This window comes from Lichenostomus cassidix, chromosome 5, assembly GCF_008360975.1.
Source record: "Lichenostomus cassidix isolate B80296 chromosome 5, HeHo_3.0, whole genome shotgun sequence".
NCBI lineage: Eukaryota > Metazoa > Chordata > Aves > Passeriformes > Meliphagidae > Lichenostomus > Lichenostomus cassidix.
In genome coordinates, this window is record NC_139486.1 from 20,128,233 (window position 1) to 20,151,230 (window position 22,998).

At 36.0% G+C, this 22,998-nt stretch overlaps 1 protein-coding gene across 8 annotated transcripts in view; it reads left to right on the forward strand.

Annotated features, from left to right (window-relative positions):
- CEP128 (centrosomal protein 128) overlaps window positions 1-22,720 on the forward strand; it is a 119,378-nt gene extending 96,658 nt beyond the window's left edge. For 5 of the 8 annotated variants that reach the window (XM_085061627.1, XM_085061623.1, XM_085061626.1 and 2 more), the window contains 3 exons: window positions 29-142; window positions 3,804-3,912; window positions 8,053-12,822. In XM_085061627.1, the coding sequence (XP_084917753.1) occupies window positions 29-142; window positions 3,804-3,912; window positions 8,053-8,159 (330 nt within the window). In that variant the 3' untranslated portion in view covers window positions 8,160-12,822. Of the gene's footprint in view, window positions 1-28; window positions 143-3,803; window positions 3,913-8,052; window positions 12,823-22,602 lie in introns of those variants that run through there. The other 3 variants (XM_085061624.1, XM_085061625.1, XR_014852508.1) reach the window with 3 other exon arrangements.
- Window positions 22,721-22,998: the final 278 nt, after the last annotated feature.

Sequence of the window (22,998 nt, forward strand, 5' to 3'; positions counted from 1 at the left end):
TCATCTAGATCTTTCAATACATTTATAGGAGTCCCATTACCGAAGGGAGATGATTGAAGAAAGGTATATGAAGTATAAAGACATAGTGAGTTCTTTACAGCAACAGCTGGAAGATTCAAAGCAAAGAGTCCAGCAAGTCAAGGTATGTGTGTGTACTCCTCTTTTGTGTCCCAATTACTTTCAATTAGCAATATAACGTTACCTTATTAACTGCTAGTACAAACACAGACTAAAATCACTCATGAATGTTTCTGTTTAATATAGCTGCTGTGGCTGATGGCATGGCAGGTATACTGTCGTGGCATGAAATTTGATGATTGAAGGGTTGCTTTCATTTTAAGTGCCATGGATACTTTCCAGAAATCTTTCAAATTTCACAGAAAGATATCTTAATGTGTCTTACTACTCTGAAGTGTTTAGCTGCTTTGTCAAATTGCTGTCTACAGCAATTTTTAAATTATTTTGTTCAATTTTCTCTCTTCCTTTCAAGTAAAAGACATAGAAATGCATTTTCTCTATGAAAAGGTTGACTAATTTATAAATCACATATAGTATTTTTTCAGTAGTAGATCTTTGCATTCTTTACAAACTACTATCTATGATGTCTCTTTTATACAAAAATGAAATCCAGGCAAACAGAAGGGAAGTAATTTGCTAAAGATCAGTCATTGGACTCATAGCAGTGCTAAGAATGAATAGCTCCTTGCAACACAAATCCAGTGCACCTGTTTAGAAACATTGCTTGTAAAGAGTTCACCTTTCCAATTGTTAACATGCTTTCTTTCTCTCATTAGCTTGTTCATTGTCATATCACTGTTACTGTGATAGCAGCTTAGTTCAGCAGAACCCCAATTACTTATGGAAGTGGTTGAAATAAGTGATCAGACCTGAAGAATCATACTAGTATTCTTGCTACTTATCTCAGTCAAATCAGATTCTTTGGCTTTGTATCATACCTGTGTCTCTAAGCAGCTGAGCTGAAATCAAGGATCACACACACTCTATCAAAAAGGTATTTGTGTTCCCCACCTCATCTGTAGCCATCTTCCTTCTGTAATATGAGGACATACTTACCAGTGTGTGTTTAAAAAACTGGAAAAGGTAAAATAAATATAGAATATTTTAGCCTAATAAGTGGCTGTTATAATAAGGTATTAAGTTACTTGAAAACAGCCATCTTGCTTTTTCTGTAAGAAAAAACTGAAAAGAAGAAATGGGCACATTCAGTCTGTGGCTTATGATAGTCTTCAGTTTCTTGAATTTCACTTCCCTCCACACAAGCGTTACTAAATCAGTAGCTACTGAAATTTGGAAAACATTGAAAAGCTAGGTGGAATGCAATCAGCTGATGGTAGAACATAACATTGCATTAAGCTGACTGAACTTACTGAGCTCGTGTGATTTGAACTCTCTATTCAGAATCCAGTATAAAGCTGATTCCAAAACAATTCTCTTTCTTTAGACAACGGAGAGCATTTAATGGCTTCCATTAAGTCAGGCCTAATTGGGTTTTTGCATGACATAGAGTACTCTGCTGTCACGGCTGTTGCAAATAGAACAGAATGTTCAAAACCAAGTAACAGACGGGTGCTAATCTGATTTCAGTGATCAGGCTACTTAGACTAAAAAAAACCTTTTTAATGCTTGCCTTTCTTACACTCCTTTGGAACTAACTCAAATGCATTGGTTTTTGGGTTTTTTATAGTTTTTTAAAATTTATTTTACTATTCGTCAGTTGGGAGTCTCTTAAATTGATTGCTGGAAGAGTGTAGGTTTGAGGACATCAAAGTTCATTCTTTCTGATATATTTGGTTCATGCTCTGCACACTACATAGTGCCCCTGCTATACAAAGTAGACAGATATTTGATAGGTGATAAGAATATGCATGATTCTTATAAACTCTTTTACATTGATCATTTTAGATAAGATTACTTGGGGAATTAATCTTTCTCCTCTGTTACGATCTTCTTTCTAGCCTTTCTTTTAATACTCTTCTTTCAGCTTACTTGCCAACATTGATCTCAGACAGGCATTATCTAATATTGTGTCCCAGCCTTTTTTCATTTTAAGGAGAAAGAATTAAACCAAAGTTGAATGTTCCTCTGAAAGCAGTTTTATTCTTCCTTTCTCATTACTTCTTTTGTCCACACTCAATCTTCCTGCTCTTCTGTAGGCTTGTCAGATGGCTTTAAAATACCTGTTGATTAGAAGCCCAGAAAAATCATAATTTCTATTTGTATGTGTTAAAATGGAAGATTTCCAGTAATAAAAGTAGGCCAGGGGCTGGCAGAATACTATCAGGTACAACAATCTTGATTTTTTAACTAAGAAAGGGCCAAGTGTTAGTAGATAAAGAAGAAATTGGGGGGAAAACACCATCAACAGAAGATACTTAAAGAAAATAAGAAAAGAATACCAACAGAAGCAAAATCTAAACAGAAAGCCAGAGCAAAACTAGGGATAAATGTTACAATGTAGAGATACAAATATTTTAGGACAGTTTCCCTGCCACAGACAATTGACCATCTACTGAAACACAACATACAGATGTAATTGTCAATGAAGCACATGAGCAAAGGTACATCCTATAAATTAATATTTCTGTAAAGAGAAAGCCATTTTGTTTTGCAGTTACTGGTGGAAGCACCTTTCTTATTTAACAGGTCTATTCTAAGACCATATCTGGAAGTAGAATGAAAAGACAAATTTTTTTTTTTATTCTTTAAAAGTTGTTGTTGTGCTATGAACACTTTAGATATTAAGTCTCTCATCAGAACATAAGGGGATTAATATGTATAATTCCCATTAGTCTTAATAGGAATAAATCCTTCTTCAGTGATGGAACAAAAGCTCATTGTATCTCTAAATTAACGTAGAATTTTATTTTGTTTTTTGTTTAGTTTTCAAATCTCAGTATCAACATCAATGATAAATTGCAAGACGTTTTAACAAAATTCCCAGAGGCTGTGATAAGAATTCAGCAGCAAAATTGTGTGTTTTATGAACTGATGCATTTGTTCATTATTACCTCTTTTCATTTCAAGAAACTGAGTAATTTGGATACCAAGCCAAGCTTTTAATCTTATTTTGGATGGTATTGTAACTGGGGACTACTAGCTGCAGAGCTAATAGAGATTTTTCAGGGATTTTTGTTTAAATGACCTTTTAAAATTTATTTTCTCTTTTTAGCTTATAGACCAAATGGCTTTTCTCACCAAGAAGCTATGCTGTATGGTTTAGCCATAAATAGTAACATTGTACTTCAGACTTTATTTAATGGTTTAACAAAAAAATTCTGAAGCATCTTTAGGTATTTTGATATGAGAAGTCAGTGAACTTCGGGTTTTCTCAGTGGCAGGGGAAATAGATTTAATATTTATTACTCCTTACATGTGGAAGTTAAGTAAATTAATACGGCGAATATTCCTTCTTCATTAATGAGGAAGTCATCATTCACTGATGTCTGCCCTGCTGATGTCCTGAACTGTGGATGTGATGTGAACAGGAAAAAACGTTTTTACAACTTACTGTAGTGGCAAAAACTTGCAATGATGCCAGTGCTTTTCTCAAGGCAAAGCACTTTTTTGCAGACCTTTTATAGTGATGAAATCGGAATGAAATTCATAAGCAAATTAATTTGAACCTAACTGCAATACTGAGGATTCAGAGAATTCAAATCAGTCTTTTCCAGCATGTGTGAAATCACAGCATGTGACTGTATGTGTACTACTGTATGTTTTTTGTTAAAGTTTACAGCTGTTTCATAGTAACAGATAAAACTGTTTTTATTTGGCTCCCATAGGGTGTGAAAATGGATGCTGAAATTTCTGATATAGAAGTGGCTGCTCAGTCTTCTAGTTGGCGAACTCAAAACAGCTTTTTGTCCAGGTCACTGCTCTCAAGTTCAGGTTGTAAGTATTATATCACAGAAAAAAATCTACAAGTAACATATTCTCCTCTTGTAAAACATTTTTTTACTCAAAAGAGTAAAACACTCTACTTTTCAACAAAGAAGTGCTCGAACCATCTTAAGTGTCTTTCTGTGTTTTAGCTTTGGATACTGGATGGATGTCTTTGCCTAGCAAGCATCCCACTGATCGTTGTTTGGGGTTTTTTAACTGGGACATGCAATATATTCTGTTTGTCACCCAAACCTACACCAAAGAAAAGGGCTGTCCTTGAATTCTGAACCTGTGCAAAATGAATCATACCTGTGTAAGCTGCGTATCTTCTCAGGGATTAGAGAGATGTCCTCAACCATGGATTTTTTCCCAGATCTTTCATTTGCACCAGTTAGTCTCATGTTTGTGTAGCATTTTCGCAGTGAAAGTTGAATTCACTAATTCTCCTTCAATAGTGTTTTTTAACTGTTCTTTCTACCCCCTTGTGTGTATACAACTTATGTTCTTACAGAGTCGTGGGATCTCTGATGCAGCTGGGAAATGCTTAATAAAACATAGGTCATATTAGGTCTTGAACTGGTACACAGGCACATCTTGTTTTGACACTCCTGCAGAGTGTCAAAAGTAACTTAAAAACCAGATTTTTAAGGGGGTTTTTTTTGAGCATACCAGTACATGGATAACAAAATACTTTTCTTCAGAAGGGTATCACGTTCCATTTATATTCAATATAGCCAGTATGTGTACTGGGAACCTATTCAGAAAGTTACATTCTATGTAATGATAAGTCCTATTTCAGGCTTCATTGCACTTTGTAAGCATTGCCTCTTAGAATGAGTGCTGTGGTACATTACTGCTCACCAGTAAGTCCTGAGCTGATCTGATGAGGTTGAAGGTAATTGGTTTCTGAAAGGTTTCTTTTACTTTCAGAGTCCGTGGGTTGTGGTTAGTATCTTTTTCCAGAGCATACTGAATAACAATAGTGGGAATGAAGCATAGGAGCAAATGCCTCCATATCATCTGTATTTCAGGCACACTTTGCCATGACTCAGAGTTGATTTTTCCATTTTCCCAAACCTCATCCCTGACAAAGTCTTGCAAATCAAAGTAGAGCTGAGCCTATTTTGGGTATAGAAAAGAAGTATCCCATGCCTTACAGCATGTTCGACTAGATGGCCTTCAGTAGTCCTTCCCAATCTCAAGAATTCCAAAAGTGATTCCACTGCAAATCATTCACTGAAATTTAAAAATGCAGCATAAATATTCCTAAAATATTACAATGTCTTTATATTGCTTAATCTGAATTAAACAAGTTAGGACTTTGTTCCTTTAATACTTTTTAATAAATTTTAGGCAGTTGTAAGAGAAATAGGATCCATGTGATCTGAATACCAATCTGATGAAACATTTCTGCATATTTATTCTCTTATTCAGCTGGCTTTTTACCAGCACTGAGTACTAAGCTTTCTGGAGATAAAAAAATAAGTGATTAACAAAAGACAGTAGCTATTCAATTCACTACTTAGTGCTTATGGCAGTAAGATATGTGGATTACTCCATAGACTTTGGTTTGTGACTGATTGTCACTATATGCTGAACCTGATTTCCACAAGTCAAGTGTGTATTTGGAAGTTGTTGGTATAGTTCTTGAGGACAGTGAAAATTCTGCAGTGGTATTAGCATTAAGAAGATTTTCCAGTGAGTAGCAAATGAAAGTCAGCTACTTCAGTCATGATAGTCACATAAACACCATGAACTTTTAATTTCAGTAATGTTTTTAATTAGTTACATTTGAGACTTTGACAGCAAAGTATAATTTGATATCTTTGCTCCCAAACCTACTGCAGCTTTTAATAAATCTTCCTATACGTGTCATCATCTATTTTCTGTGATTAATTGTCTCCTTACTTCTTCAGAAACAGAAGAATGGATTATTTCTTTTTCATTTACCTTTTGAAGCAGTTAGCAAGCCTTTGTGATTTATGTTTTCCCATTCCATCTCTCTTTCAATTCATGAAACCTTACAGAATATAGAGTCCATAACTAGTACAAGAAGTTCCTTCCCAATATGGGTCTCGTATGACTTGTAGAGAGCACCAGGAAGGAGAGCAGACTAATTTGATGTAATTTAACTTATCTGTGAGGGAGATCGTGGGATTTAAGTTTAAAATTGCTTGCAGAAAGAAGGATAAATAGTATGGGAAAATAAATGAGGGAACAACAATCTGTTTCCATGTATATATTTACTGAAAAGTTGCCAACACAGCAAGCAGTTAAAAGGAAAAGTAATTAACGTCAATATTCTGTTTTGTTTCTGGTATAATTTCTACAATTATAACAGCTTTTCCATTGCAAACATATTTTAAAAGATGTTGCAGGAATGTACTTTTATTTCTATGCCCATTTTCTTAGAAATGAAGAAGTTTAAGTGAGAAAATAATTTATTCAAGGAAATGTTCATTAGACGTGGTTTGCAGTCTATATTATTATCAGACCAAAACAGTTGGTCCAAAAAGTCACTACTAGTTGTTATCTAAAGAATAATCCTCTGAAACTGGTTTTAATGGCCACTGTATTTTCCTGAAATTTTGATTACAAAAGTCCCCAGAGTTACACATGCTTTGCATTAACTTTGTGAATTGAGTCCTGCCTTTCTCGTTGCACATTTCATCACTTTGAGGTTTTAACCTGGATGGTTTCCCAGTAACCATATGTCCTAGAGGCTTTCTATTGTTGTTGGGAATTTATGTTCCAGGGCTTCATAAGCTGTGATAGACAACACTCTTGTGTCAACATGGTACATAGTATGACTGATACCATAGTTGAATAAAACCAAGTTGTCCTGAATGCAGGTTTTATTGTCATAACAATTGACTCTTGCAGTGTATTGCTGATGCCTGTCTTTATCCTTCTATGTCCACTTTTTCATAAGTTCTTAAGACTATTTGTATTGGCATTTATAAATAAGTAATGTACTTAAAAGTAAAAAGTACAAAATAGACATTGCAACATCACTATGCCATGGGACACCATTCTAAAACAAAAGCTTCTAAGGCTGCTTAAGCATAAAAACCCGGAACAACTGGGAACTTGACATCATAACTTAGAAAAATGCAAATTGAATTATTTAAGCAATGAACTTCCTTTAAGATTTTTCACCTTATGTTGAATACTGTCCACGGGAGGTACTGCTGAAATACCGTAGAGTAGCAGACTGAAAACTTATAACTCAGTGCTGTATCAATGTCCCAAACTCAGTGATTTCATTCTTCTGAAAGTGAAAACATCTCACTCCTCCTAATCAAGCTATGAAGCCTTGCTCCCTAATAAATAACTTTTGGTTATATACTGCTACAATTTTACTGGATTGTTAAAAATTGCACTCTGGATATTTATTACAAACAATCAATAGGACCACTTTTCTTACACGCTTCTGTTACAAGGAAGGCCATATGAGAAGGGTATGTTGTATGAGCTGATAGTCACTTTCCTTGCCTTAATTTCTGCCTTTTGCTAAATGCTTGGATATTTAAATTTTTTTCTTCAGCATTTTATCATACAATGCTTTTTCAATTCCTGTTGTCTGGATTTTGGTGCAATATAATGTATTTAGAAATAAGCACTATATATGTACCCTGCTGTGAAGGTATATACACAGTATAACATCATATGAACACCTGTTCAGTGTCACTTTTTGACCTTACTCCATACTGTTGGTAAAGATACTCCATCAGAAATTTTTCAAGAGGTTGTTTTGTCTTATTTAAACAAAAATTCTGGAAAAGTAAGTGGAAAATACATCTTAGTGAAATTGTCAAATCTTTTAAAATGCAGTCTACATTTCTTGTGTATAAGAAAGGTCTTGGCCACGCCTGTATTATAGACTGTTAAAATCTGTTTCTCTAGAAAATTGAGTCAGTTTCTCAATTCATAGACTTTGAATATCGAATACTTATCAGCACCATATTACTAGCTGAATCAATTGTAATATTGTACAATGCAATAGATGTTTTAAATAAACATTAATGGTCAGTCAGCCAAATCAGAGAATCATAGGTTTGAAAAGGCCTCTAGGGTCATTGAGTCAAACTGACTTCATGTGTGTCTCTGAAGATGCTTAATTACTATTTTTGTGTGCCCTATTTCTAGCACTTGTGAAAGGGATGGTTCCTTTGGATACAAGTGCCACCAAGGAAGATTCTACTAATGTTGCTGTCAGTGAAATGAAGCTGCAAGCAGAAGGAGGAAAGCAGTAGAACATTTTACAAAACCACACCAGTTTTCTCTGTGGTAAATTCCATTCCACTTTTTTTTTGTTTTAAACAGTAGTAATTCCATCTGTTATAGCAGTGATGCACCCTTAATGATCCAGCAATTGCCAAACACTCAAATGAAAGAGCACCAAGAGTGATCCTGATGAACTCTTACAATAATTTAGGTGACTTGTACACCAAAGGTTTTCTGGGATTTTGCTATTCTCTTGTATTTGTTTTTGCAATCCTCCTAGACTAAATTTTTTGTATTCCTGAAAAAATATGAAGTGAAATACCTGTGACATTAATCTTTGCTATGATCTTATTTAGCCCTGTACAGGAATTGTTCTGACATTTGTTTTTTTTATTATGTTTAATAACATTATTAATAATGAAAAAATATTCAGAAATTACCTATTATTATGAGAGCCATTATACAGTGTTGCACAGACACATTTGTGATTTTAGGTCTTTCAGTTTGAACAAATCATTTAAGAAAAAAGTGATAAACAAAACAAAATTTTCCCAAAGGTAATAAAAATTTGTATCTTGGTTTCAGGTTCAGCATTTATGTATTATAAGTTGTCTGGAATTATTCTTTTGTCTGGAACAGTTTTATCAGATGACCTCTGGTAAGGCACTTTAAAGAATCTGAATCCCACCCATCTATATCAAGTGTTTTGAAGGGCACTTCTGTGTGGCTGTGAAAATTTTAATTGCAGGGTTGAATGTTCTTTTATTTATTCTGTTTTGTTCTCTATTAGAGAAGATATGTCATATTGTTTGTAAAATTCTATGGAAATACAATACTGCACATTTGTATTTGTCCACATATCTCTGTTCTAAACAAGCTGGACACAATTTTGCATTACAGTGGTCTCAAAGAGCAAATCACAGAAGAATTTTCTGTTGTCTAAAGAAATGCAAGTGTTTCTGATGGTTCTTGTTTTATTCTCCTCTCATCTGCTTCTGGCTGGATCACTCCTAGTGTGCCTTAAAAGATTTGCCAAATCTGTCAGAGTACTGCAGCAATATTAACACCATTCAAACCATTTTGTTTTGCAGACTTCTGTCAAACAAGCTTCTTCTCTAGATCACTGTCATTTTTTAGCATTGTAGGTGTCTGAGGCATAATTCACAGGTCATGATGTGCCATCTCAAAAGAGGACCTTTATTTTCTTTTCTTTTTTTCCCTCTGATGAAGTGTTCTGCAGTCCCAGTGAGTTATCTGGACAGCGCACTTCCTTGACAATCAGCTTGTATTCAATCTGTTTCAAAGAGAACAACATGCTGAGAACATCAAAATCAGACACAGAAATGAGAAAAACATTGAGTTCATTCTCTGTTAATTTGCCATAAACCTAAACTGCTTAAAATTAAAAAAAAAAAAATCTGATTTGGTTAAAAAAAATCTTTACCTTTTGTTGTGTATTAGGCTGTGCATGGTAGTGCTGGCATTGGCTTTTTGCTGATTTCTGGCACATCTGCTTGTTCAGAGGGTCAAGAAAGCAAAACAGGCATATCCATCTCTTCTGATCTTAACAGCCATGACAGGGACAAGAAAAAGCCCACAAATGAGCTTCTACTCTCTACAAAGAGTGTGGCTGTCATGAAACAATGTTTAGCTCAAGCCATAGTTACCATAAATTAAACTTACTTTAAGTGGGTCCAACATTGGTAATTTATTTTTTTTATTAGATCAGACCAGAGCTGGAAATATGGCATTTAAAATATTTAGCTGGTTTGTCTGTTAAAACATTAAAAAATTGCAAAATGAAATGTCACCAGCTTGCAGACTTTATGGTACCTACAAATTATGGCCAAAACATAGAAAGGTCACTTTAAAGTATATTATGAAACAGTAAATCATGCTCTCAAAATACCTTATGTTATAACAAGGTCTGGTGCATGGATTGCTGATGGATAAATGTATATCCTACCCAATTTACTGACGTTTAAATGTTTTTTTGAGGTAAAAGTGCCTGTTGGTAAATGAATGGGGCTTTAAGAGTCTCAGCTGAGAAGTAATACCAGAAATATAATGTCCTCTCTTTTTCCTAAGGAATTTGTAAAAATCTTACCATTTTACGTATTTATACATTTTTTTCCTGACTTTTAACTTAGAAATCTGAAATATGTTTTTTTAAAACAGGATCACTACTTATTATTTTTATATTAAGTTTTATATTATTAGAAAACTAAGGATAAGTAGTCTGATTTCCCTCACTATTACATCAAGTATTGAATCTGATTTTTGAACTCTACAGGACAGAAATTACTAGTGGGTGAATATTTTGGCTTTAAGACTTTAAGTATGTTCAGTGCACTAGTATATTTGCCTTTGGCCATGTGACTGGGTTTTCAGCAGTTTTATATCCTTTTATAAAAATTTCTACAAGGGCTGGAAGAACAGAAGAGACGTCAAACCACACTAAAAAAAATAAAAAACAACCCCCAAAAAAAGGAATTTTTACTGAATAGACTTATGGACTCCAAAGCCAGGAAATTCTTTCTTAAATTTACCCTCTTGGCATGGCAGTCTAGATAGCATGTAATATTTGTCTCTCTTCCACCTTTGATAGAGGTTCATATTACAAAGTGAATTTTGTTTCCTCTTTACTGAAGGCTAAAGTTCCGTTCATGACATTATGTGAAACTGTCCCTTTGTGGTTTAAGAAATAATATTTTTTCCATATTGGTCTGAAATAATACTCTCCTGCACTGTTTCAGTTTTTAAAGTAGAAAAGCAGATAATTTTTAAATAAAACCTTTTGTATATTTCACATCTTGAAAATTGCTGCCCCTTCTGGTAGCCAGATTTTTTTTATACTTTAACCCTTTAATGACACCCAAAAATGATGGTTTATTTCTTTGTTCTGTTTAGCATTTGGTAAATCAGGCAATTTTTAATGTATGTACTAAGTACATACAGATTTATTAAGCTAATGTCAGCCAATCTTTTTTTTTTTTAATACTGTACTGAAATACAGTATTTCAATATTGTGCTTTCAAAAATGCATTGGCCCTCTATTTCAGCATCAGATAGTTGTCACATGAATAAGCTAAAATTTTATGCCCTTCAGTTCCTTAATGTTTTACAGCAGACTTGAGAGTACTTAATTACTTTTGAGATTATGTTTCCTAAATAGTCAAAATAATTTATTTTTATTGTGTAATTATGTAATTCTAAGAAGAATTGTTGAAATAAAAATAAAACAGTCCAGTATATAAAATAAAATTTTCAGTGTAAAACAATTCAATTTTCTTACCTTTACTTCTCAAATTTTTGATGGAAGCTACTTTTCAGTGAAGATGAAAGTACTCCTTAGATATTCAAAGCTCAGCCACATTTTTACTAACTACTCCAGCAAAGTAAATAAAGCAGATACATGAAAATCCCGTACAGCAAATAAACTACTATTCTAAAATCCATTTCTGAGCTGAAGAATCTGCATATCAGTTAATCTGTGTCTTACAAGGCATAGTCTTTGCACTGTATAGCACTGAATTGTTTTTCATGAATGAAAATGACAGTATTAACCTGATACAATTTTTGTGGCTAAAAATGAGAGGTATGAGAGGCAACCTGGATATGTTTCCATATCTATAACTTGCAGAAAAATAAATTTGTAAATTTATGTGGCACTGCTTGTTACAGTTGAATTTTACCATGACTATGTTAAACTCCTCATGCTTGCAGTGTGTTAGTAACACATTTATCTCTCTCTAAGCCCTCCTCACCCCACAGAAGTAATTGATACTGAAGTTAATGTGAGCTGCAAGTCAATATCTGGCAATATGGCCTTGTCAAAAACAGATGTGCAGGAGGGCATCACAAAAATTCCTGTGGTTTTGATCTAATTGTAGAGTTTAGAAGCAGTTGTAGAGGAAAATTAGCAATAGAAGGGATGCAAAGCAGTTCATTATTAAATTAAAGTTTCACAATACTTTTATTCTTGATGCCTTGGCTTAAAAACTGCCTTAGAGCTAGTATTTACATCTGATTAAAAGTGATCCCTAAATAAATTCCATCTCAGATAAATTTTTCTTTTACATGCTAAAATACTTTCTACTCCAGCACAACTCATCTCAACTCTTTACTGTAAGCATGTCTAGGCTGTTGTGAATATGAACTTACTTGCTTTTCTGTGTAAATAACTCAATTAGATTTTAAATCTGAAGAATATTTTAGTGCTCTATACAGGAGTACAACAGAGCAGAATCCAATAACCAAGTCATTGAAAAATCTGTAATGCCTCTGGGAATATTGATAACAAAAATGAAGGAGATTGCTGTGGTTAAAATCCAGCAACATCCTACATTTATCATTTGGGCTCACAATAGCTCTCCTGTTTCTAAAGCTGAAGTTGCACATCTGTCATTTCTCTGACTGAAATAATGAGGGTTTCTTTTCTCTTCCCCTAATAATGGCAAAATTTGTAGTGTGAAAATATGCAGTGATGATATTTTAAAATGTCTAGTCATTTTATTAGGAATCTACTGGATGCTATTTGGAACTAAAAACTTTTGGAACATGGTTGTTAATATGTTTTTGTTAAATTGTTACATTTAAAAACAAGAGCTACATAGAGATATTTCTTTTAGGATAATTTTGCTGCCTTTTTTTAGGGACATGGCTCCTTAATAGGTGCTTTGTTTAAGTGCACTAGTTGTTCTTGTCTGTTATTTTCATCTGTCTTCAGACCAGAGTTGTTTTGAGCTGAGACTGCTTTTCTCATCTGCCATCTGCAATGCACTAGTATGTCAAAAGAGATACCATAATTTCTTCAGTTGCCATGTGTCAATAATTTTGGTAGTTGATATTCCCATGGAATTACATTAGTGTTGAAGGCAGTAGTTTCTTATAAGCTTCTTTCATATGAATCCTGCCACTCTTACTTGTTTATTAAAATAAAAGCTACTCTAGTAAATGGACTAACATCAGGTCACATGCTGTCTAATTTTAAAGATTATCCCACAGGCCAAAGTAAATGTGTCTTACTACATTTATGTAGATTTTCTAACTGCTAGCATTGATTCTACAACCAGTTTGTTGAAGGAAATGGTAAAGGATAGGCTTTGCTACTATAACCCTGAAATATTATTGATTCGAGGCAAAAATAAAACTACAACTAATTTAGGACATCTGTCTAAGTGCTTAGTCTAGAACCTAAAATACTCATATTACAAAGTATATTTCTTCAGTGTGTTAATATCAAATCACCTTCATTATAAACAGTTGCTGACATCTGAAATATTTCTGAAAAGTGATGCTGACATTTGCTAAAGATGATCAAAAGGATTTTTGTGTCACTCACATTGTTAAACAAGCATGGAACTGGGAAGCAGCCCAATTTATGTTCTGGTATGAGGCTCTTCACAGAAACCACCAGTGACACAGTTTTGTACTTAGTGTGGAAAACGATGAAGATGAGCTGTGTTTTACTGCTGGCCAAGAGAACAGTTTGCATCTGTGGCTGTTTTGTGTATGGAGCTCAACGAGTGCGCCATTTTTACTGAGGCTTTCACTGCCGGGTGCAGCACTGACAGCACCATTTCATTCACACAGCTGCAACCACAAAGACATCATGTAGCTGGCAGAACTTTTGTTACATGTTTTGACTTACAGAATGTCAACAAGTCCATCGGAAACCTTGGAGTTGTTTGTTTTGTCTTCACTGGAGCAGTCTCCAGTGCAGTAGTGCAGCTAGAAAATGCAGAAACGTGGGTCAGTGTGAGCTACATCAGTGGGGAAGCTCACTGGCCATGGAAGGTGAATCCATTAGTATGTTTGTTGTCCACAGATCAATTAGTGGTCTATAAGTTAACAGAAAACTAATCAACTAAGTTTTTAGAAGTGAAACAAATTATTATTATTTTATAGTGAAAAAATCTCTGCAAAAATGGAAAAATGAAGTATTAAAGTCAAAAAATGCTTCATTTTTCCAGAATGTAATTTCTTAAACTTCACTAGAGTGACAGCCTTTTATAGACTAAAATGAAACTTCTGGGCAGGTTAATCAACAGACATCAATCCCACTTCATGTCATCTTTTAATGTGTGAGACTTGCTCATTTTGATCTTGGCTTAACCATACTTAGGGAAAGTCTATTATGTGTACTGTGCACTGAATAGCAAAGTTGAAATAATTCTACTGGAGACAGCTGCTGTTCTACAGAAGGAATACTGGCTTTTGCGGTGTATTTTAACAAATAGATCAAATGTTGAAATTTCTACTGTGGTATTACATTACCAGAAGAAAGCAACAAATAGAAAAATATTTAGACTGTAGGTAAGAGTGTCAATACAATAACAGTGTGCTACTGACGGTTTGAAGGTGTATCAGTTTCGAGGCTGACATTTCTGTAGGTGCTTATTAGCAAATGCTGATATTTTATGTTTTATTCCTTGGAGTATGAGAAGAAAATATGTTATTCACTTTTGAGTTCTGGAACATGTTTTGCTATTTCATGCCACCAGATTCTATTTAATTTGGAGTTAGCTAAAAAACAAAAAAACCCAGCTAATTCTGATACTTCATTACAAGCAGTTCTAATTAAGTTGGTTGATACATGAGTCATTTTCCTCCAGATCTTTTGTTTTCATTTCATTTGAACAAAATACAGTGGATTTTGCTCCTAAAACGAGCAAAATTATGCTTGTGAACTAGCATTTGGGTTGGGACATTCTAAAACTAAGATTGCCCAGATGTCTCAGACATGTGACACTGAACATATTACATCATATTTCCCAGTCAGCTGTTGTCACTGCAGTACAATATAAAGTAACCACAAGGAATCTGCAGAATTTCAACAAATTATATGGATGCAGAATGTCTCTGTGCTGGTGTAAAGTGAGAAAGGACTGTTTAAGACTTCTAAACCTTACATTAATGAAATAGAAATAAGCATAGTGGAATGAAATTCCTCAGCACTGAATTATTGGTTGGCATAGAGTCCTTGAAAATTAAGCAAGGAGTCCAGCTCTTCATAAATGTTTAAGTTCACCTTACTGTAGTAACCAGAACTATTGCAGTTTCCTTCAAACTTGATTTGTGAAATGTATAGGTGTGTCCTATACTTTTAATAACAGTGTAGGCATTAGCTATATCCTGTGCACATAATTATGTCTCTTTCTTATAGACCTTGACATGTTTAAACATGTTCATACTCTGTAAAATTTTACTGGTCAAAAAGAAAATTATTCCTTTTATGTTTGGAAATCCTGACTGCAGTAAAGATAGCAGAGGCCTTGTCTGTAATATCAGTGGAGTTACAAGTTCATGCTGAGTTTTAGAAAAGGGGAGAGAAATATTTTCTTAATCTGTTTTTTCGTTTCATTTTGGAGGTCTCCAAGTCTACAATATTTGTTGGCCTGATAAGCAATAAGTACTTGCTGGAAAATTCATGATCTTACAAAAATCATTTGGTAGCAAACTGCAAAACATTGGAATAATTTGACACTGTCTAATTTTTATAATTTAGATTTTTTCAAAATCTGAGAAATGAGATTTTGAGTTCATTGAAGTTCTTTTATGTTTTCAAGAAGACTAAATCAAAGTTAGTTATATAATGAAAACCACTGTACTTCTAAATAACATCAATATAAACTTATGAAATGGGAAAAATTCTGAAACATTGCAGCATTTTGTTCCACTCCAATGTGGTCTACTACAGCTTTTTCAAAATAATGAAGCCAACTCCAAGGAGAGATAGTTCATCTGTAATGTGTATCGATTGTACATCACTCTCATGACTAAATGTTTTGTTTCGTATCAGTTTTTTAACTGATCTAGTAATTCATTGAGTACCCAAAATGGGAATTTTTATGTGTGTAGGGAGAAGCTAATTATATCTTAGATCTAAATGCAAACAATATTGGTAGGGTTTTTTTAAACAAAATACTCACAAAACAAAACCAGTTTTGACTTTTTTGTCCTGTGATATTTTTGTTCCAAGATAGCTTCAAAAAGCATTTGCAGTCCACTTTTTCCATTATCAGCCATCTTCAAGGAGGAAAAAAAACCAACTTGACTATCTTGAGAATTACGTAATGAATTTAAAAAATATGGAATCATAGAACCATTCAGGTTGGAAAAAAACCTATTGTGATAATAGCTGCAAGTTCCCCACACCCCTTTCTTAATGAGTGTACTTGTCACCTATTCTCCTGCCTTCCCCACCCCACGTGGCCCTGGCCACTCCCTCGGGTTTCCCCTGTTGGTTCCTGTTCTCTAACTCCGCCCCTGTACCTCCCCTGTGCCCAGAGGTCACTGGGCCTGTGTGCTGTCCCTGCCCTCTCTGTTTCCCTATAAAACCCCTGGCCCTCTGCCATCTTGCTGTCTATGCTCCACGTGTGTCTATGCTCCACGTGTGGCTGTGCATGTGAGGCCTTCGCCCTCGAGGCATCTCTGCCTCGGGGAGGTCGTTGGCCTCTGCTGCACCATGCGAATAAACATCTTCCATGGACACAATGCATAGACCCTCCTCGCCTCCTTTATCACCACTGGTTGTGGAAGCAGACGAACCAGAGCTAGCCTTATGGCTCCCTAGCCGGTGAGAGCGCAGTGTCCAGCCCTGGGACAGAGGGTTTGGAGCACTGAGGCACTGAACCGGGCTGAGTAGAGACGCTCTAGCTTTAATATCCTTCAAACCGCAACAAAACCCCTGAGATCAAGTTCAGCCAAAATAGTACCTGACTATTATGGATCGCATGGATGCACATAAAACAAAGTCTATAGGTCGGATTTTCAGAACACCTCGTGCAGTTTTAGGAACAATGAATGAATTGTAGAAGTATGAAAGGAGGAGCTGTTTCTATGTTGTTCTGATGTACAGGTCCTTAGCAACCTGTGAAGTTTGAGGTACTTGGGTACACACAAGGTGTGACTTGTGTCACACCAGAATACCAGTTTTATTTTTGAGTTGCTGCATTGACTTCTGAATGCCTGTGCCTGATTTATACCTATATGAAGCCAGAATCAGATGTCGTGTATAAAGTCTAAGTACCAATCAAACTGCTAAGTGCTGAGATCTTGTCAAGTGATTGCAGTATGAGGTATATGAAAGCTGTCTTTTGTGCTCTGAGTATGTTGCTGCAAACGGAGAGCTTGGCACTATTTGCAAGTATGTTTAAGTTTGGTTAAGGCTCTACCAGGAAAGTTCGTATGTTAATTCAATGTCAACATTTGTACCTACTTTCTGCAATTGACTATAAAATGTTAGCCAATGGGGCAGTAACAAAAATATCAAACTACATTACTCTTCTGCTGACTTGGGACTTACTCCAAGCAATTCCTGAAGGCAGGGTTGCAAGTCTTTGTTGCATCTCAGGAGATTGTTAGTACCTTTGCAGGATCAAAGTTGCTAGCTGTACTTGTAATTTAAAGTATAACGTAAAAGCTTGTCATTTTTGTAAGCTAACATAATAAATTATTTTTCCAAGCAATGCATAGCATCTGTATTCATTTACCTAATGTTGCCAAACTTTTGTAAAGGTCTGTTTTATGTAATTGATGATTTTTGGTTTTGTGAAATATGGATGTGTGATACGGATTTATGTTGTCCAATTTTCTTTTTAACTTGTCTCTGGGAGCAATTTGATTTTTTCTTTCGTTTTCTTTCTTCTACTATAATATTTGTTTAAAAACTAAGATGGTAGTTTCATTATGAGAATAAGTAGTTTTCTTCAAAAGTGTGTATTCAAAACACATATTTAGGTTAAAGATTTGTTTACCATTAAGGACCCAAAAATCTGGCAACGTGTTACAGTGTCACAACAGTAGTGGGTCTTTACATTGGCCATTATTGAGAGTGTTTCCAGAGATGCCCTTAATTTGGACAGGCTGTTGTTCTATAGTATTTTACAGTGTGAACAAGATCCATCTGATTGAACTTGGATCTGGACAGAACGCATGCCTCCATCTAAATGAATGTGCCTTTGTAGTTAACAGGATCTGTGGCATCCTTCATCTCACCCCCAAGGAAACAGCTAGGGTTTGATCAAATTGCAGTGAACTGCCCTAACTATATTGTTTAATTTCCATTTAGTAAATAGTAAAACCAGGCGTATACCTTAGATGCATATTGCCTACATTGTAGGCATCATGTCCACCCACAGAGTGGGGTCTATCCATGTGTGCTTTATCTGGATTCCAGGGTAAATTCTTACCCTTATTACCTTAAATAAGAGACACCCCTGGAGGCGGTGAAATGGATGCAGTTAAACAAGCAAAGAGATTGGGCCATCACTGTATTTATTGAAACAAAAGTCATTGTTGCAGAGAAGTTCCACACAGCTAAATTTCTATGGAAGCATTTCATGGAAAAACAAAGCCTTGCATTATATTTTCAAATACAAAGTAAAACAAAATCAAACCAAAACAAAAAATATTGCATAATACCATATAATGAAGTTTTCTTATTCTGGTTTCTCACAAGAAGATGGCTAAAATACAGTTTCTTTATATACTGAGAAATCAGTCCTTGAAGGCCTGTAATTATTTTACTTATTCTGTTCTACTCAATTACATATTCCCTTGCCTTTTGGAGTTAAGAGGTTTTGGATGTCTTTTACAAGTTTTGTGATCTCCAGTTGTTTCATGACAAACTTATTTTTCCTTGGACTATTTTTTTTCACTGACGATAGCAGAGTTGTTTCTTTCTCACATGCTTATTCCTCTCTTCCAGCAGCTGTTGCACAACACTTTTCCCCCCTTCCTAAATCTGCTATCCCTGGGGGTCTTCCACCATTGCTGATGGGCTCAGCCTTGGCCCTGACAATAGAGCTCTTGTGATGGCAGACAAATACCCTACAGGCTCCTTTATAAGTGAAAACAAGTAGTTTATTCCAGTCTCCTTTTGGATACCTTCAGAATGTGATCCTCAGGAAGAATTTCAAAAGCAGCACATAATACTGTCTGGAAAAGGCTGCCTGAAAACTACTGCTGCAAGCATCAGTGGTTCTACAGTGGACAGGATGACTGTGAGGACAAGTCAATCAACATCTCTGATGCTCTTGGCTGTGCATACCACTACAGCTCAAGGAACGCTTCTTAATGGGTAAGGAAAGTAGGTTGATAAAAAGAGTGGGCAAATCGGTTTCTTAGGAATTTTAGTTGTTGTCTCAGAAAAATGCATTTGTTGTGACCTCAGATAGAAGCCTCAGCTGGCCCTCGGTTAGTAGTGTGGACCTTACCTTATGCTTGTTTTATAAGCCAGGAACCCATTGAACTAAGAAGTGGTGGTTCTTCCTGTCCTGACCCTATGTACCTCCTTGTGCCTCAAATTCAGGTAGGAACTAAACAGAGTACAAGACTGGGTCTACAAAAGATTCCCCAAAACTGTGGAATAAGAACAATAGACAATGCTGAAAATTACAATTTGGATTTTATCTCAGGAGATGAGAATTTTGAAAAATCTGTGTACAGCAAAGTGCAAGCCGCAGTCAATTTTGTAAATTTTATATAGTAGTTTTCTATAGTCAATTTTGTGACAAAACTTCCAAACAGGCAGTGATATATTTACCACTGGATCTAGCATAGACCTGCAACCAATAACAGTGATAGAGTGCAGCATATGATTTCCTTACAGTCCCCTGGAAAAAAACTTTACTATGACTTTACCAAGAGATGGTTCCAAAAATTCTCTCACATATACCCTGCCTAGAAACACAGTATTATTTCTCTTAGTGTATTGTAAACTCCGTTTTGTGGTAGAAATAGAATAAACTTAACTCTTAAGATATCTAAGAAATACAAGCATAAGAAAATTTGCTAGCATAAAGCAGGTTAGGAGAATATATTTTCAGATTTTGTAGCCAGGTTTTTAGTAATTTTTTCAGAGTTGTTCTCTTGACATCCTTTCTGTTGATCTTACCCTCAGGGCACATGCAACCGCTCATTTCCCAAATCCTTTTGTCTTGTAATCCCCATGCAATGGGTCACATTTTCTTTATTTGTTTGAGACTGATGGGGTCAGGAACTTTTGGAGAAAGGCAGGAAGATGACTTCTCCCTAAGGAGTAGCTGAATGTGCTTAGGCAGAGAAGTTTTCAATATGTGAGATGGGCACTTGGAGAGGGAGAGCTCAGCATTAGGTAAAAATAGGACATTGCAGAGAGGAGAGAAGAGATATACAGCCATACCTGAGAGATGATGGAAATAATAATTCCTGGGGACGTAGGAGGTACTGTGCATCATTTGCTGCATCTCAGAGAACCATCATGTTGTTGGTCTAGGACCGAGCCTGAAAGACAGAACTCATTTGTGAGCAGGCAAATTTTTTTTAGATACTTTTAATCTCCCCCTGTTTTGTTTAAACATTTGTAAGGACCCGCCCCTGAGGCAGGGTAACTGGGGTTCCTGTTAATAGATCTCTTGGGTTGCATTACAGTGAAACAACACTGAACGACCAGTGTGTGTGTGTGTATATGTGTGTATATATATGTGTGTGTATACATATTTGTGTATATGTATGTGTGTGTGTGTATGGCAAGTTTATTTTGGAACAATTTGATTGCAGTGGAAAGGAGGCATGTAGCTGTTTTGGTTATTTTATGTAGTAATATAACAATATAAAAGTATGAAAGTATCAGGTAATAAAGTGTGTAAGGGAAGGAGAAAAATAGAAAGGAAGCATAAGAGTAGATAGAAATCATGCATCCACGAACAAGACTTGATTGTTGCAATTTAGGTGTCTGTAGGTTGAAGTGATGGTCACTGTCTTGACCCATTGAAGGTGGGGGGAGCCCATGAAACAAAAAGTTCAGTACATTGAGGTTCAGGTGAGAGCACCCAGGTACCTACCTTGGTTTCACACTGTGTGATGTAACACTGTGGATCATGCTCAGTCCTGTGGTGGAAGGCCTCAGAAATTAATCCGGGGGCACTAAAGGGTTCTTTGATAGTTTATGATCCCTTCTAAGACATGATGGCTGTTTCTCACACCTGCATAGTTGAGCCAGTTGTGCCTTATCAGAAGGGACAAACACCTTCAGACTTACATGTGAATGTCCCAATGCCTCCTCTGCAGGTGGGGGGAGGGAAGATTTACACCTGAGCCTCATCGGAAGAGAGGACATTGGCATGATAAAAAGCATTTTCCCACCTTGAAGGATGTGCTACTTATCAGCCCTTTCACTTACCTGGCTCAAATCCCAGCCTGTTGCTAAACAAAGGTTGGTTTGTTGTGATCATCCTCAGGTGGTGGGAACACACCCCCTCTGCACCTGGGCTGTTCTTATGCAGATCAGCGGTTTTGCCGTAACACACAAAAACCCTTTCCCTCCCCTTTGGCTGCAGGGTGCAAACCTGGCTTCAGCAAAGCACCTGCGGCTTTTGCAAATGGTCAATTGTTTGAGTTTGTTAACCTTTAACATTTCAGTCTCTCACAACATTACAGAAGCCTCCTGCTCAGCACGACTATTTGCATGCACCTGTCCATTCATTTGTTTGTTCCTGTTCATTCCCTGGCAGCTATTCTAGTCTGTCCCCTAATTCTTCCTGCTTCCTGTTTTTAGCTCCAGCCTCTGTCCTTGGAGGAGACAATTACTTTGGTCTTCTACCAGAAGGCAGTTAATTAGTCACAAGTTGACTAGGGATTTTTCTTGATACCATGTTTCTATTTAACATGCCCATAATAATCCGTTAAGGAAGCTCCTTGCTAGTCCAGGACAAGTTATATATTCCAGCTCCTTTGGGGTCTTTCCAGTTAGACTCACAAAGGAAACATTTCTATCCCATTTCCAGCTATTCCACGTGTTGCATCACTGCCAGGTTGAAGTATCTTGATGCTATGGCTGCAGCTGTCACTGGCTGGTAGTAACCCCTGAGTTAGCCAACTTTCCCCATACATTTATTGCAAGAACAGAGCTGAAGAGCAAACTGCCTAACATCCAAATGCTCTGTTATAAAGGAAAAGTACCTGAATGCAAATTAAGGCAATATTTTTTTGAGAATGTAAACCAAAGGACAGTGGTACCATTTCAAACAAAATTTCATCTAATCTACAATTCTGTCTCCAGATATCAAGCAGAAGTATTGAGATTTTTGAAAATATATGATGTGGGTTTTTAAGGATATGTTTCCAAAATGTAACAATTTTCCTTTCATGGAATTCCTGAACCTGTGGTGATAGTCTCATATTTAATGATAGACTTGAGGTTTCTTTTTTCTGCCATGAATTTGTGCTGATACTTTTAGAACTTACATGAATTTTAGCATCTGGAAGATTCTTTAGCAGAATTCTGTGACTCAACCCTGCAGCATAGATATGGTTAGCTTTCTGAATATGCCTCCTGCAAGGTTCCAATTCAAGTGCCCTAATTCTTACTACAGTAAAAGATAATTCTTGAGAAGTCCTCCTGAATACCCTTCTTTTATCATGAAATGTGCTCTTCTAAAAATAATGTGGAAAATAAGAGATTCAAGTTGTTTCTTTCCTCATCAGTTTCTGCTGTGGCTGTCTGATGTGTTGCAAGTGCTTCAGCAGCAAGGATGCCATCTGGATGGGATTTTTTTAACAAGGAAGAAAGAGTTGTTGGAGTTGTTAGCCACTGGACAGAGGTTAGAATCTTCTGGTTTTATTCTGTGGAATTTGGAAGACAACATGTGAAAAAAGTACTGTGACCTTTGATGGAGGGTGTGTCCCTTACACACAATCTAATTTCAAGAGAATACCTTTTTTTTTTCCTGAGGAACCAAGGCTGTTCTGCTGAACAGATAAAATCGGCTAATACAGTAAATGAGACTAGCTCATTTGGATGCTCATAGGGAATGGATGGAAAGAAGACACCTGGGGCATAGCAAAACTTTCTTCAAAGAGGAGTTTCTGAATGAAATTGCG